The following is a 17,296-nucleotide window of genomic DNA, read 5'->3' as shown; positions in this document are numbered from 1 at the left end:
TCAACAATTAATTTAAATAATTAATTTAAATAATTAATTCTAAATTAAAATAATATTAAAAGATTAATTAAACAATTTAATTAATATTGAACATTAAATCAAATGACAATCTCAATCAAAATGTGGTTAAATATATCGCATATATTTAGCTCATATTCCCTAATTTTAGTTCAAACATTTTGAACTTACTTGTCATGTTATTCTAAGGTTTAGTCTGATATGAGCTAGTAAGGGGACCTAATGGACCTATAGATCATGGGATCCAACGATTCGAGATTAACAGGCTAAACTCATTAACCTTGTTAACCAACATTCGTTAACTACCAGGACACTCCACTATAGCCTAATAGTTGCACTCCCCTCACTATAGATCCATTTATGTTCATTTAATATAACCATGATTTAGTAATAGATCCTTCACAGGTTGTTTGTAACTAGAGCTGGGCCAACTTACCGTTTTACCCCTAAAATTACTTCTTGTTCTAGTCCCACTAATCCTTTAATGAACAATTGGTTTGTAGTTCAACCACTAAACCAAATCCTCTCGGGCCAATGAGAGGGTGGTGCCCCTTGTTCAAGACTTGGAGTCAGTACTTAAGGGAACAACCTCTCTACTATCTCTAAAAGCAAGTAGGAGTGAACTCCATCTTGCACCCCATATCCCCAACTATTCAACCAGTCTTACCTTGAAATGTGAGGCTTATTGAGTCGGCGAATGTGGGCCACTCTCACCCATGCAAATCTAAGGATAATTCTGAATAAATAGAAGTTCATAGTTAGTTGAGGATTAAGATCGAGTTACCTAGGTCATCGATTAAAAAAATCAGTCTCAATAGTAAACGACATGCTAAAGTGAGAGTGACTTTCTTCATAGTCTGATCTTATGCAATACTCATTGCATAGGATGCCCCCACTCACATGTCTCCACATGTACAATTAGTGATCACATTTTTTATGTCATATATAAAAGCGGGTCGCATCCATAGTGTCCCCCAGGATAAGGTACTCAGTGTCACAAACTAACTATGAAGAGAGTAGGTTGTGACTCTCACATTGTGAGAAGAGAAGCGGCGACCCTCAAATGGCGCCCATCAAGCGGCCTAAGTGTTGGAGCGTGGGCAAGCGTGCCGAGATGAGTGTCTTCGGCGCCTTCCTTTGAAATGAGTTTTTTAAGGACAGTACCAAGCGACACGGGTGTGCCGGTATTGCGCCCCAGCCTGCATGTTGGAGGTTGCTACATACACCTGCTATCCGGCACAGTATACGTAAATGACATGGCATGGGCACGGGAGGGCCAATACCTCGATAGAACCCGAATGGTTGAGTGTTTGGGAAGTCCTGATGAGATGAGCGACACGCGGGCCCATTCTCGATGGCATGACCAAGAGAGTTGTGATGGCGTCAAGACATATGGGCCATGTCGATGAAGATCGAGATGACAAGATGAGACGCGATGGTGTATTGGGAGACCTTGGCCTCGAGCAGAATGACTTGGCCTAGTGTAGAGGCAAGTCGGTTGTGTCTTAGACGATTGAACATGCATGCGCAGGTGGGTGTGTGGTCGAAACATATGTATATGGGGCGGTTGAAAATGTTGCGCATGTTGGATCGATATGACAACCCTAGAGAGGGGTGAATAGGGTTTTAACAATGTAATTATTAATTTTTTTTTTAATAACAATAAAACTTATACATGCAATTAAACTTGACCTTGGGAATTTGTCAGTCAAACTTGACCTACACTCCCCACCCCAAGCACCTCTTGGGAATTTGTCAGTCAAACTCGACCTACTCCACTCTCCAAGCACCTCTTGGGAATTTGAGTAAAACTTTTTATGAGTGCAGGAGCAAACTCATTTAAATGATAGACCACATGTTTCATTTATTATTTTAAATAAATATTAAAAACATTTTAAATTCATTTTTATTATATATATATATATATATATATATATATATATATATATATAACATATTAAAATATAATAATATAATAAAAAAATTAATGAAAACACATGTAAATCTAATTGAAATCATTATAAATGTAATTGAAATGATTTTGTAATTCAAATAATTTTCTTTTTCAAAAGAGTTTTCCGATAAATAAAATCATTATAATTTCTTTCCATTTAAAACAATAGTTCATAAAATGAAATCTCCACCTTTTGTTACTCTACCAAATTTATAAATGTCATACTTCGATTTGTCTATGATGTGAATTTTGTCACCACGGTCCATAATGTCAGTTTTGCCACCACAATTTGTCTATGATGTGAATTTTGTCACCACGATCCATGATGTCTGAGGTATTTGTTCGTTGAACCATGAAATCGTTATTCCCAACCATTCACTGTGGACAAAAATACTGAGAATTGTTAATAATTGAAGGTAGGTTTGTTATCAAAAATATCAATTAATTAATTAATTTAAACCAACAGCACACAGTGTTGGTATCAAAGTGATAAGCCAAGATAGTGAAGGGAAATCAAGAGCGACAAAGTAGGCAGAACAGTTGCAGGTCAAAATGAGAAGCCAAGACTACTCGGGGTAATAAGCAACATTATGCACTTATCTATGTAAAAATTAAGGTAATGATGATAAATATATTTTTAAGGATTAAATTTATTAAGTCAATTTTTATTTAATTCTAATGAAAAATAAATCAAAACATCGATCTTAAAATTCAAGAACAACAATGAAAATCTGAGAACTAAGAGATTTATTGTGCGGAGGAAAAAATGTGGAAGAAGCCTAATTAATTGGAGGGAGGGAAGAAGATTGCATCAGAAGCCCTTTTGGAAGAGAATCGCTTCACCAAATCAGCATCCACGTTGAAAGCGGCCTCCATGACTTCCGGCGACAGAGCTTTCCAGACCCCAATGCTTCCGGCCAAGTGCGTGAACACAGGATTGGGAGTGCTGATAATGGAGAACCACTCCATCCCTTCCGGATCTCCGATCTTCGACACCACGAAGAATCTCGGCACTATGAACAGATTCCCCGCCTTCACCCTCGTCTCCAATACCTTCTTCCCGTCCACTCCCACAACCTCTGCTCTTCCGCTCCCTTTCACTATGTACGTCACTTGCAGAGCAGAGTCGCACGAGAATCCTGGCGAGCACATCGCGCTCCCGTCCAATCGCACCAGATCCGCCCCTAGCCCTACCTCTCCCACTAGCGGCAGGTTTTTCGTGTTCAGAACCACCACTCGTCCCCCGTTCTTCACGTCCACGTCTAGCGGCGCCTCCTCGCAGTTCAGCGCCATTCCGTCTCGGTGCTCCTTTTTCGGCTCTGCCATTTTTGCTCCCTCCTTCAATTTTACGATTCCGGTTCCGGTTTGGTTTTTTACTAGAGATTTCACGGACGCCTCGTCCAGATCCCAGGCTCGGCAGACGAACTCGGTGCAGAATCCGTTGAAGATTCCGTTGGCGCCGGTTAGGAAGAGGTCGGTGAACTCGCCGGATTTGTGAGCTTTGGAAGTGTCGCCCAAGAAGAGAACCACCAGATCGGTGGCTTCTTTGTTGAACCACCATGTGACGACGCCGAATGGAAGCGCGATTGCATCTCCTTTCCTGATTGCTATGACTTTCTCCTCTTTCTCTGGTAGAACGATTCCGGCGACTCCATTGCCTGAAACAGAGCAAAAACAAGAGAAACGTTGGGTACTGAAATTTGAGTTCGAAACAGAGTAGAAAAGAAGAATTAAAACATACCTTGAAGAACGTAAGCGACCTTGGCGGAATCGGAGTAGCGAGGGAGAGCGAAGCCATTCTTCTCGAGGGCAAGCTTGGCAGCGCCGATGTTTCCATGACGGAGCATGGGAAGCTCGGCGGGAGACCAGGAGTAGTAGGAGCCTCCATCGCCGCCGTAGAGCTTCTTCGGCAATTGAGGGGTCAAATCGATATCCATAGCAATGAAATAAAAGGATTGAGATTGAGATTGAGATTGAGACTGAGACTGAGACTGAGACGAGAGGATTGGAGTGGGTTGGTAAAATGTGTGCAGAGCGCGATGAATTTATAGAGAGGAGAAGGAGAAGATTACGAGGAAATCGGTTGAGATTCATTATTTTCATGAGCGAATATTACGAATCAGTTTTAAAAATTAAAAAAAAAAAAAATAAGCTCATGGAATTTTTTAAAAAGCTTTAAAAAAATAGTTTAACCCTTAAATTTTTACAAAATTATAAGTTGTATTAATACTTATCCCTCGTTTTCAATACCAATATAAGTAATTTAATCCTACTTCTATACCAATTAGCAATAATTAGAGTCTCAAACGTAATTAAATTACACCTTTTATAATATAAAACACTGATAATTTCAATCTCTCACCTCTCATTAATTATTAAATGAGTAATAATATAGTTTAGAGGAGTGATAATTTATAGGGGAAGGGGAAGCCTATTAGGGAATCTGTTCTAACGAATATAAAAATAATTATTATTTTGGACCAAAAAAACAAGTTTTAAAATTTAAAAGTTTGAAAATGTCATCAAATTTTTAACAACTCAAAAAAAAAAAATGGTTTTACTCATAAATTTTTAATGAAAATTGTAAATTTATGACATTTTAAATACGTCCTTATTCCAATTTATAAATGCAACTATTAGGAGTTGCCCTACCATACCATATAGGCAATAATTAGTACGTGATCCTACATTAGCTACCACAATTAGGTTGTGATCGGGGTTAGCAAACTTTATAAAATCACATATTTCATAAATACAAGAACAATAAATAATTTTAGGGTATTAGGGTAAGATATGTATTTTTTTTATTCGAGCACAAATAGTGGGATTACTGTTACCACTCCTATGGACTTTGTGGCTATTTACCTATTATAACACTATTAATTTCAAACAAACTCATCCTTTGAATTGACTGACAACATAAAGAAATTGACTATTTTATCCTTAATGAATAAAAAAATTCGACAAAAAAGGAGAAAGGCTGGTCTGTCATTTGCCAAGTGAAATTGAAAGCTAAGTCTGGAATTACGCAAGTGACAACTCAATTTTTCCAGACCAAGTCTTTACTTGAGGAAAGAGTCAGTCGCAAGTAGGGTTTTTTTAACAAAGAAGGAATTAGATTAGAACCCAAAGGTACGCCTTCTAAACAGTTAAGCAGTACGCGAAGACTCTCTCCCATCCTATTGAATGAATTTTGTTGGGCGGAACTCGGCAGCTTGAAGATGAGAAAACTTCTAGTCGTAAAGAAAGGCTATTTTTTGAATTTCAATAAAATAAGGAATCTTGAGATGGCTAGTGCAATGCGTGTAATTAGCAAAATATTGTAATTTATTTTATTTATAGATTAACTATTCCTTTTTAATGAGAGAATTATATTTAATTAATAACCTAAAGGTTATAGTACAGAATGAAGTGTGAGAATACTTGTGATTAATTCAATATGCCTATTATTTTGTTGAGCCATGTCCCACAAATTAACAAATTAACAAATTATTTTGTTCGTGTAATTCATTATTTCTTTACTTCCAAAATTTGGGTTAAATAAGTGCATGAGGAGAAGACGAAGAAGTAATGATGGGTGATCCAAGATCTATTTCCTCCCAATCTTCATCAATCATTTTGGACTTTCTACAATTCTGTGTTTCTATGATAGCGTTTGGTACCCATCAGTTCATATAACCCTTTGAAACCTGGGATGTTGCTCCCTTGAAAACGAATTATTTGGAAGAAAATCACTACTTGTACCCACACCTTGAGAAGAATGGTCAAACGAACAGAGAAAGGTCTGCCTGCTAATATACTTGAAATGCTCACTCAATCAGAGATGCCCACTGTCAAAGCTTCATGCTGCCATTGTGTTACATTTCGGGCACACCTTCTCAATTTCAGCATCGAATTCCTGAGTAATCAATTCCAGAAAACCAGAGATGGGGTGGAAAACAAAACAAATTAATGATAACCGGATCAAAGGATTGCCATCGTGTTAATAATAAAGATGAACCAACTATTTTTCTTTTCATTCACTACCATTCAGGAAGCAGTAAATTTTCATTAACATGGAAAGGAAGCACCCTAACGATGTATCAAGGAAAAATAAACTAACCAATACCTCGCGATGAGTGGTGCCTTGATTTCTCCAAATGCCCTCCTGCATTTATTATTGCAAATACTATTATTTAAATTCAACTCCATGTATTCTGTTTGTCTCAAAGTGCAGCAAATAATCATATTCAGAACTTACCCAACTCCTTGCTCCTATCCTTCGAGCGATGAGCTCGGTCCTTGACTTTCTCTCTGTCTGCATCCTCTCTCTCACGTTCTCTGTCAGATTCTCGTCCCCCGTCTCGATCTCGAGACTTGGTTCTGTCTCTTTCCCTCTCTCTTTCCCTATCCCTATCTCTTTCTCTCTCCTTGTTCTTTTCACCATTCTCAGCTCTTCAGTCAGGTTTTGATTTAGGCACAAGCTCCTCCCTAGAAGTGGCTTCAAGCAGAACGCTCTTGGAGTCATCATCACACTTCTTAGATTCCTTGAGTTTGTGTAAGAATGACTTAACCATCTCATCTTTGGACCCACCTGATTCAGGATTAGCTGTTGGGCTGCTCCGTGGAACTTCCTGAAAAATGAAAGATGCAAAATTCAACTTATACAGCCATAAAAGATCAGACAACAAGGCTAGACAATGAAATATATATAAAATAAGCATAGCAATAAATTAAAACACCTTGGAGACCGGAAGGGATTGTGAATCCAGTGACTAATTAGAAAATGTAAATGTGTCTCCATCCTTGCACACTAGGATATATTGTGCCTTAGGAAGGGTATACAAGTGGGCCAAAACTCGACAGACTTCATCAATTCCCAACTTCTCTGCATCAAATGCCTTCCACCAAGGTGGATTTTCAGGAAGGGGTACTTGAAATCTTCGAGCAGCAGCAAATACAACCCCACAGGCCACAACCTCACTCTTGAATCGAACGCACGATGTTGTACGTAAACTGCTCCATAAAAAAAAAATATTAAATTAAATTAACAAATTCTCATAGAATATGTAAGAAGATTTACATAAAATCTAGACATTTTGTTGACAGTGCTATCCATGTAATAACATCAGGTACATACAGTACATGTATGCCATATTGCCTAAAATAGGTCCCATTCCAATGGTTAAATGATGGGATCAATAATCAACTGAACGGCGGACAGAAGAAAGCCAAATAAAGCTAAAATAAGAAATCACATCTCACGGAAAGGTGGATGAAAAAGGGACTCCCATCACACAAAATTATCTATCTACAACCTGGAAGCAGATCTCCTAAAAGAAACTGACCAACATCGAACTAGCAAAAATACAACTCCCATAAAGATGGTCAAAATCCTCAGTCGCGCCTCTGCAAAGAACAAACGCTGCAGACTGATCAAGTAGGCCAAAACCTCATAACACGATCTAGCATAGTAATTTTTCCTTGCAAGACTTGCACCATCTTGAGAATTTTAACCCTCCACAACAGGGAGAAAACCGAAGCGAGACAACAGAGGGGTTCACCAAATGCTCAAAAGAGTTTATAAGAGAATCCACTGAAATGCTAGGAATCCAAAGTCAAAGATCCCCTCTCCCAAGATTAACAGAAGCCCCCTGCAGGGACAATAATACAATATAGAATTTTTGTTTTTTAAGTATTAAAAGAACTTCAATTTTCTAAGCGATTTTTTTATGTATCCATCCTAGAATTAGGCAAAGGAAAACCTCCAAAGTTAAATGCCAACCAATGCTACGTTTGCAAAGAAAACTAAGAATCTCAACACCATGTCTTCTTCACACCTCCTTTATCTTGGGATTTCGGAAGTCTATATTTACCACCTTTGGGCTACTCCTCTTGAAGGCAACAACAAAGATATGCTTACTCCTATTTTGTAGGTTTCTCTTCAAAATAAAGCCAAAACCCTCTACCTCATGAGAAATTTGAAGTTCTCAGAAAGAGTGAAGAGAAGACCTAGATTTAATTGATTGATGCCAAATCCGATTCAGGCTCTATTTCTTCACAAGATTTGACTCTTCCATCTTTGGAGGAAGGAGAATTAATGAAACTTTACTTGGACCAAGAAAGAAATGTGATTAAAAAAGAAGTACAAACTTCAATGCCTTCGTGAGGGGGATGAGAATACTTCTGTTTCACAGAGTTTTTGCTGCAAAAAAGATAACTTTTCTTTGTTCTTCTGCCATCGTGATTATATACAGTAACTTCTAGTAGGTCCTTTGTTGGCGTTCAAGTCGAATCGTTGTGGTTAAATGGGGCTAAAACTAAAATTTCGAAATTTCAGTTGGAAAGGAATCTGAGAATCTTTGAAGATAAGCATTCACTTGGTAGAATCGGTTTGAATTAGCAAGACTTGAGGCTTCTTCACTCCAAACCTCTTGTCAACTTTTCTTTTAGTGATTCATGTTTAAATAGGGATGCCTTTACATTTCCTTTGTAATACTTTCTTTTCTTTTTTACTCTTCCGTGGGGTTTGTCTCTTTTGACCATTAGTTTTTTTCCATTTCTGATAATATATAAAAATAAAAATAAAATAAAAAATAATAATAAAAAAATAGCCTGTTTAGAATACAACTATTACAATAATGATCTCACAAATCTATCTGACTTTGTCTTGAAGCTACTAAGAAAAAGAAATTCATGAACATACTTTTCTACCTTGAACAAGATAAAAATCCCTCAAACATGAAATCTGAGAAGAGAATCATTCGGGAGTTGTTAAAGGAAATGTTAAAAAGTTCATCCAAGGACCCTGATGGTTTGTCACAAGAGACTTAATCGAAATTAGGTTCTCAAGGAAAAAACTTGGTGGAAAACAACGAAATGGCAGGGTTCTACTTCTGCAACATGTTCATAATTGACATGAAATTTTTTTAAGCTCTGGAGGACCTTAAAAGTCACAGGCAACTTTGGTCACGTAGCAACTTGCCTAAAAGATTGATGGAGAACTGTAGGAAGGTTGGACAATTGTCCATTTAATGTGGATTGGATACAAGGCATAAAACAAAGTTTTGTTAGGTATGGGTTTGTATGAATAAGTGAATGCACCAGCTACATTGCATGTTCATTTATCATAATGGAAGAGGGTTTTTCACCAAAAATAAAAAGCTTTCCTGATCAAGGAAACAACTGGCAACAAGAGAGTCCCCGTGTTTTAATCCCTTTTGGCTTATGTTTCTAAGGCTTTTTAAACTATCCTTTAGGCTTTATCCTCATGGATTGAACCCCTTTTCATATAAGCTAGTTGGGGGTTCGAGCATTCCTTCTTGGGCCTTCTTTTTTTTTTTTTTTCTGTATGTCCTCCTATATGAAAGCAAGTGTTCTTGTTGGGATTAAAATAGGGTGGCCAATGGTCCAGAAGTAGGTTCAAAGTTAAACAATACCTCTTTCCACCATGTCCCAATTGAAGACCTAAAAAATTCAACAAGAAAATTATATTTCAGTTCACCAAATTACTACCTCCCAGTGTAATGTATCTATGTACATAGACAACATGTACACGAACATATAAAAGCATTTGAAATAAACAAGGCAGTCATTAAGATACAATCCAGAAGATGAGATTCACAAGTCAAGGCAACAAAACTTCTTGATTATTATACCTGTCATTGGCTAGATTCCAAGCTTCTTGCCTCAGTTCTGGAGGTGTTCCAAGCGTTGCAAGGTAGTTAGATATGAATTTATGCGGATGTTCAACATGACAAATGAAACCCATCTCTTTCAATATATGTCTCTCTGTTCTACTTAACTCCGTTTTCAAGTCTGCATATTTCTGCAAAATATTACAAAAAATAAACTAGGAGGTCATTTCCGTGAAAAATATAAAGAGTAATGAAATAGCTATAACATAGCCCAGAAGGGGACAGAATCAATACATTATATTAGCAAAGCTATACTGCACATTATTTCTATGACGAAAGATCAATGATTTAAAACCTTTTTTACTTGGCAACTGATAAACAACCCTCTGCTTAACAAAATAAGAAAGTAAGGATCCTAAGATTCAAAACTGGAACTTGAAGTTCAAACCTTGAGAGTAGGGTCCAAGAACTCAATGGGTAAGTTCTCTCTCCTACATTCCATTCTATGAAAAACAATAATTACTTGTCTGGCTTTCCTAGGGTTTTCCTCCAACTTCGAGGCAAGCCACACGCAACTAGCAGCAACTTTCTGCAGGTATTATCATAGCCAAAAAAACATCACATTAGAAAAAAAAAATCAAAATAAATTTTAAGAAGAAGAGGAATCAAATTGTAGAAACTTATCTTTTGTAATGAAAAAAACCAAAAAACCATACTTTCATAGGTGAAATCCTTAGTTTTTTTATGAGCTTATTACAACAAGTAGAGTTAATTAAGTTGCAAGTATTCTAAAAAATTGAAGATCATAAACAAGCACAACAAATGATTTTTTTTAGACGATTAACCCATTCTTGAACAAATGGAAGGCTTAGAGAGAAAGGAAGAGAGAGGTATAAGAAGGAAACAACCAAAGGATAACCAAAAAAAGAGACATCGAGCAGGCTAGAATAACCATGAGAGACAGTCCAAGTAGAATTAAAATTTTTAAGATAGGATTTCTTTGCCATTCAATTAAGAAAAATAAATTGATGTGCTCACAGAAAAACTAATAATTGTAACAACAATAACCTTGACATTGAAGCGGGCAAATGATTTCTTGCAATAGAAATGATGGAATAGAACTTGCCCAGTAGCCATGACTGCTTGAGGCCTGAAAGAAGAAATGTATTAGATATATATACATAAAGTCTTGCTCGCATGTGGTAAAGGAAACCCATGAAATGGTTATGAAATTACAATTTAAGCAATATGCCAGCCTCCTGGATGAGATCGCAACCATAGATTCTCAGGGAGGTTTCAGTAGCTTCATCAATCCCATTCTTTCTCGAAGGTGAGTTCGTTAACTGCTCATCAGTGAGATAAAAGGTGTCGATGGCTGTGTAAATCATCAGACCTGTGAATAAAGAAATAACTAACAGACATCAAGACAACCTCAATAAGAAATCACCAGGTACGACTGATGGAGAACAACATTTTTTCAGATTAGTTTTCATAATTAAACCATTCACGGAAGGTCACTAAGCTAATAATACTAATTGATTTTGAAAGGTTCTAAGCAGATCTTTACCACCTATAACTTACCGAAACAAACTGGAACGCTTGCCTCGATTCTGCCAATGAAAACCTAACAGGATTTGGGTGAACCGATTTGGGGATGTCCGGCGTGTGGGTGTTCGAATCTGGCGTCGATTAGAGCGTGGAGATTGTCGAACTCCCAAGAAGCACTCAACTGTTGTGCAGATGAACACGCCGCCACGAATCACGTCGCTCGCTGGCTCGTGGGTCAGAACCACCGGAGGCTGAATACGGCGGCCAAGGACCTGACCTTTGGGAGGTCGTTGGTAGGAGTGAAACTACACCGTCATAGAGAATTCTAACGGTGACTTGCGCAAATGGAGAATCAAAGTAGGTAAATCAATGTTTGTCTTGAAGACCACAATCAGAGAAGAGATACTGAGCATTTTTTGGGGTGCCAAGGCACCAAAAGAAGCATGAGACACGTTCGTGATGTTGTTCCCAAAGAAGAATGATGTGAAGCTACAACTTTTGGAGAACGAATTGTTATCAAATTCACAATGTAACATGACAATTGCTCAATACTTTCACAAGGTCAAGTCGATCTGTTCAGAGATTACTAAACTAGACTCTAAGTCCGCCACTGAAGAAGTTTGAATGAAGAGAATCATTATCCATAGATTGTTAGGATCGCTCAACAACGCACACATTCAATCAAGATGAACACAAAGAACAGTAGAGAGAAATTTAAAGGAGAAATATTGACTAAAAGTTTTATTGATGACTTTAGGTATGTACAACATAAAGATTACAGAGAAGGAAGAAAGTACATTTTGGAAACACTACCTAATTGGTATACATAGGTTTCAATTTACTAAATATAGCTTTTAAAGATTTAACCAATATAATCTACCAAATATATCTCTATCAGATCTTTACTAAATATCTCCAAAATATACCAGATCTTTACGTTAAATAGGCATCAGCCTCCATATCCCAACAATCTCTCACTTGAAGACTCGTTCAATTAACCCAACAATCTCACTCATCCAATTAACCAAGAATTTCATTCTCTGTACCATATCGCTTTGCAAAACCTCAATGTTCCAACACCAACACAAAATGTTTGTTGGATTCCATGCACCCTCTATCTTCTCCAAACACATCACCATCTTCCACTAACCTCTGAGTGAAATGGTATCACCTTCTGTGTTTTGTCTTTGATTGATAGACCGGGTTCCTCGCCAACTGCATGACACTCTAACTATCTACTTGAAGAATCTTTATGCGCTGCTTCTTCTCTAATTCCTCAATAGTTTGTCATCCATATAATCTCCTTTCCAGCTTCAGCTATTGTCACGTACTCAGCCTCAACAGATGAAAGAGCAACGCATTTTTGAAGCCTAGGCATCCCATCATTCATGACTTGCTCCCACTTAGTTGTATACTCCAATTGTAGGGTCTCATCAATGGGCTTTTGTTCACCTTCATCAGTCACCAACCGATAGTGTAATGAAGGTACATACCTATTTGGTACTTTGATAGCTTTGGATGATCTTTTCAACACCTGCTTAGGTGTCACTTGCTCCGCTTCTGGTTTCTTAACAACAATCTCAGGAGTTTCTTGAGTATCCACTACAACATCATTAGGTGAATCTTTCAGCAACTCAATCTCAACTCCCACTCGCTTCGTTGTCCCAGTACTTTTCTTCAATTCTCTAACGGTCTTTGTGAAGCTAACTCGTTTCTGTTTACTCATAACACAGTTCTCACAAGGACTCATATCAACAGATTTCAGACCTTCCAAAATTTCTTCCGCAGCCGGCATCTTCATTCCTTTAACGCTCATATCTCCAAGTCTATTGTGTCATATACTTGAATTTGAAGCACTCTCAACAACAACAGTCATCTTCATACATCCTGCAGTGGTGTATACAGTCCCAGATTTTGTGCCACGTGCTACCACCATCGCACCCTTCACAATTTTCCACGAACTCTTCCTAAACTCTGTTGCATAACCTATGTTATCCACTGATTTCCTATCGGAGTTTTTATGCAGACATCCCCTTTTCTTTTGATCTCCAAATCTTTGTTGTTGGCAAGAAACACCTTCTCGAAATTTCCAGACTTGAAGTTTCGAAACAACTCTTTATTTGGAGACAAATGAAAAGATGCACCTAAATCCAAAATCAGGATTCAATCGGACTGTTCACACTGAGAATTAGAGCATCCCCAATGTCTTATGTTGAATTTACCAAATCATCGTCATCCTTTGATTTTTTATTATGCTTCCTCTTTGTACGATCTGTCCGAAAGTGACATTTCTCTCCACAACTCCAACACTTTGTATTTTGTTTGTTTGGAGATTTTCCTTAGTTCCTTGATTTTGATCGCCATTGTTTGGGCCCTTCAATTTACTTCTTCCCCTTCGATCAACACTGAGAGCATTTCCTGATGAATCTCTGATTTCTCGTTTGCGAATACTTATGCTAAGAACCACATCTCGAATTTCATCGAACTTCAGTTTATCAAATCCTCGTGAACTGTTGATTGCGACAACAACAATATCCCACGACTCGGATAAAGATGACATCAAAATCAATGCTTTAATTTCATCTTCGAAATTAATTTCCACCGAACTTAGTTGACTTACAATCATATTGAATTCGTTTATATGATCAGCAACAAATTCACCTTCAAACATTTGTAGATTGAACAACCTACGCATCAAATACACCTTGTTCATAGCTGATGATTTCTCGTACATATTTGATAATGCCTTCAATAGATCTAATGTTGTCTTCTCCTTGATGATATTGAGTGTCACCTTTCTGGACAATGTTAATCGGATCAACCCTAAAGTCTGACAATCCTTGAGCTTTCACTGCTCCGTGGTCATAGTATTCGGCTTCACCCTCAACAGGGGTTTGTGAAGATCTTTCTATACAAATAATCTTCAATCTGCATCTTTCAAAAACTGAAATTGAATCCATCAAACTTTTCAATTCCAATCTTTGAAATTTCTATCTTTATAGATCGTGATGAATTTTGTCTCGCTGATACCAGTTGTTAGGATCATTCAACAATGCACACACTCGATCAAGATGAACACAAAGAACAGGAGAGAGAAAATTCAAGGAATAATATTGGTTAAAGGGACTTTAGTATGTACAACAAAGAAAGAACAAAAGTACATTTTGGAGAGCACTATCTAATGGACATATATAGGGTTTCAATTTACTACATACTTTCAAATATTTAACCGAGATAATCCACCAAATATATTTCTATCAAATCTTTACCAAATATCTACTGTATATATATCTTATTCAGTGTGATGTCTCACATTGGTTGGGGAGGAGAACATACCACTATTTATAAGGGTGTGGAAACCTTTCCCTAGCAGACGCGTTTTAAAGCCTTGAGGGGAAGCCCGAAAGAGAGCCCGAAAGGGAAAGCCCAAAGAGGACAATATCTGCTAGCGGTAGATCTGAGCCGTTACAATTGGTATTAGAGCTCTAGGTTATAGATCTTGTAAACTAGCCTACGATGTAAGCTTGGCATGTTCCACGGTCAATTGCCGATGCTCCGTCGTTGTCAGGTACAACTTGCGTTGGATGAGGGAAGGACGGATATTTTTTTTTTTGTAATATATTTAATATCATGATACTGTATGATTTTATGCTATGATATGATTTTGTATTAATACATGTCTTTATGTTACGATATTTATGTTTTCTTTTCCTTGAATTATATAGTAGAATGTAAGTAATGTGATACTGTATGATTTTATGATATGATGTGATTTTGTATCAATACATGTCTTTATGTTACGACATTTATGTTTTCTTTTTCTTGAATTATATAGTAGAATGTAAGTAATGTTATAAGTAAATCATAGACTTAGATAGAATCATTTTCTTTGTTTCTAGAGCCATGCTGCAAAGTGGGCGTAGAAGAGGTAGGAGAGGGAGAGGACGACCTCCCATTAGGAGATGGGGAAGAAGAGAAGCCGAAAGAAGCTCTTCCCAAGAGGGGTCGACTACTGGACCCTATGCGTTCGAACTACCTCCTGAATACGAACCTCCCTCACAAGCTGCACCCCCTGCGAAAAACGCACCGCCCCCTCAAGCTGCACCACAGGCCGGGTTAAACCCTGCCACAAGATTGATGTTGGAGTCGCTCTAAACAACAATGCAAACAATGTTGGCCACACAACAAGCCACATTGTTAGCTACGCAACAAGTCACAACAATGGCCATGCAACCAGCCAACGCGACGACCATGCAACCGGACGATGCGACAGCCACACAACCGACCAAAAACCCGCAACGGGACAGGGGGCGAGTTGGTTAAACGACTTTAGATGGTATAACCCCCGTCCATTCGTCAGTTCAAAGGAAGATCCCACAACGGCTCAGATGTGAATCACAACCATGGAAACGACCTTTAAATCAATGAGAAATCCTGATGACCATAAAGTAGCGAGCACGACATATATACTGCAAAAAGACGCAGAAGTGTGGTGGGCGGATAATAAACCGAATATCAACCTGAGAGAGGAGATCACAACATGTGAAATCTTTAAGGAAGGCTTCTTGAAATATTACTATCCAAAAAAAACCCGTATAAAGAAACAACAAGAATTTAACCACCTGACCCAAGGCGAACGCATGGTGGATCAGTATGGTCAGAAATTCATGAGATTAAGAAGGTTTGCACCGTCACTAGCAGACACTAAAGAGAAACAGATGGAGAAATTTATGTTGGGGTTGAATCCGAAGGCCCGCTGCATGTTGGAGGCATTTAACCCAAAAACTTGCGAAGAGACCCAGAGGACAGCTAAGGCTCTAGAGGAGAAAAACCCAAAGCCAACGGTTTTCATAAGAAAGAAACACCTTGTCGAGGTCAGTCCCACGAAATTTCAACCGCCACTCCAAAGACCTTGACATCAAAATAGGCCACCTGCTCCGCCCCCAATAGCCTGATACCTAGTACCGGAAAAACCCCTGTGCCGCTATTGTGGAAAACAACATGGTGACAAATGTTTGGTAGGCTCTGGTGTGTGTTATAAATGCGGTCATGCAGGTCACGTGGCCAGAGCTTGCCTTGCAAGGGACATGGGAAACCCAAGGGAACCCCTTAGGGGTCCAGTCATTCGAGAACTCACCATGCAAACCCATGCACAGACCAGGGCATATGCAACGACCAGAAAAGAGGCGGGAACGTCTGGCACCGTGGTGACAGGTACGCTTTCTATACTAGGACACTTTGCATTGACATTGTTTGATTTGGGTTCTACCCATTCGTTTGTTTCTTTGTCATTTGTTAGTCAAGCAGGGTTCGTAGTAGAACCCTTAATGCATGTATTGTCGGTCGGTACCCAGCAGGGGTAAACCTAGTCACGAAAAATAGAGTAAAAGACGGACAAGTGGTAATAGCTGGACAAACCATCCACGTAGACCTAAAAGTAGGAGATATGACGGATTTTGACGTCATACTAGGAATGGACTAGCTATCCGAAAACTTTACTAGCATAGACTGCCATAAGAAAGAAGTGGTATTCACACCTCCAAACGAACTTACCTTTAAGTTTAAAGGAACCTTCACAGGCACCACCCCAAAAATAATATCGATGATGAAAGCCAGACGCCTGGTACAACAAGGGGGGTGGGAAATTCTAGCCTGTGCAGTAAACACAAAAGGAAAGGAGAAAACAATAGATACGGTACCCATAGTAAACGAATTCACAGATGTCTTACTAGAGGACCTCCCGAGAATCCCTCTATCGCGAGCAATAGACTTTGGAATAGAATTGGAACCAGGAACGGGACCCATCTCTAAAGCCCCATACTACATGGCCCCGATAGAACTAAACGAACTTAAATCACAACTACAAGACCTATTAGATAAAGGCTTCATTCGACCTAGTATATCCCCTTGGGGTGCGCCAATGTTGTTTGTTAAAAAGAAAGATGTTTATGCGTCTATGCGTCTATGCATTGACAACAGAGATTAAACAAGAGGATGGTAAAGAACAAATATCCATTACCCCGCATCGAGGACCTATTTGACCAACTTCGAGAGGCAACAATGTTTTCTAAAATAGACCTTCTGTCAAGATACCATCAAATTAAGATTAAAAACGAAGATATACTTAGTATGAGTATGTGGTTATGTCCTTTGGCCTCAC

General features: G+C 38.4%; 2 protein-coding genes across 6 annotated transcripts; both read right to left on the bottom strand.

Annotated features, from left to right (window-relative positions):
* Positions 1–2,688: 2,688 nt before the first annotated feature.
* On the bottom strand, positions 2,689–3,967 carry LOC111471429 (glutelin type-D 1-like). Its single transcript, XM_023117150.1, has 2 exons — positions 3,714–3,967; positions 2,689–3,630 (listed from the first exon to the last, which is right to left on the bottom strand). The coding sequence occupies exons 1-2, from the start codon at positions 3,907–3,909 to the stop codon at positions 2,756–2,758; spliced, it is 1,071 nt and encodes a 356-aa protein (XP_022972918.1). The 5' UTR covers positions 3,910–3,967; the 3' UTR covers positions 2,689–2,755.
* A 1,579-nt stretch (positions 3,968–5,546) lies between these two features.
* LOC111471430 (cyclin-L1-1-like) lies at positions 5,547–11,429 on the bottom strand. Of its 5 annotated transcripts, none has more exons than XM_023117151.1 (8): positions 11,170–11,429; positions 10,825–10,981; positions 10,657–10,738; positions 10,037–10,177; positions 9,610–9,779; positions 6,694–6,967; positions 6,213–6,585; positions 5,547–6,119 (listed from the first exon to the last, which is right to left on the bottom strand). In XM_023117151.1, the coding sequence occupies exons 2-6, from the start codon at positions 10,974–10,976 to the stop codon at positions 6,727–6,729; spliced, it is 786 nt and encodes a 261-aa protein (XP_022972919.1). In that variant the 5' UTR covers positions 10,977–10,981; positions 11,170–11,429; the 3' UTR covers positions 5,547–6,119; positions 6,213–6,585; positions 6,694–6,726. The 5 variants fall into 5 exon arrangements, with proteins under 5 accessions (XP_022972919.1, XP_022972920.1, XP_022972921.1 ...); XM_023117152.1 differs by having other exon boundaries at positions 10,112–10,177; XM_023117153.1 differs by lacking the exon at positions 10,037–10,177.
* Between the last annotated feature and the right edge of the window lie 5,867 nt (positions 11,430–17,296).

This window comes from Cucurbita maxima, unplaced genomic scaffold (assembly GCF_002738345.1).
Source record: "Cucurbita maxima cultivar Rimu unplaced genomic scaffold, Cmax_1.0 Cma_Scf00052, whole genome shotgun sequence".
Taxonomy (NCBI): Eukaryota; Viridiplantae; Streptophyta; class Magnoliopsida; order Cucurbitales; family Cucurbitaceae; genus Cucurbita; species Cucurbita maxima.
Note: the sequence above shows the minus strand (reverse complement) of the source record. Positions and strands in the feature narration are given on the sequence as shown.

Bases quoted from the DNA above. Each gene is read 5' to 3' on its own strand.
- LOC111471430 (XM_023117151.1), bottom strand. From the start codon at position 10,976: ATGATTTACACAGCCATCGACACCTTTTATCTCACTGATGAGCAGTTA. The intron at 10,178-10,656 runs GTTATTGTTGTT...TAATACCTGCAG, and splicing joins TTGCCCGCTTCAATGTCAAG to AAAGTTGCTGCTAGTTGCGT. The intron at 9,780-10,036 runs GTTTGAACTTCA...AATATTTTGCAG, and splicing joins TCTTGGACCCTACTCTCAAG to AAATATGCAGACTTGAAAAC.
- LOC111471429 (XM_023117150.1), bottom strand. From the start codon at position 3,909: ATGGATATCGATTTGACCCCTCAATTGCCGAAGAAGCTCTACGGCGGC. The intron at 3,631-3,713 runs GTATGTTTTAAT...GCTCTGTTTCAG, and splicing joins GGTCGCTTACGTTCTTCAAG to GCAATGGAGTCGCCGGAATC.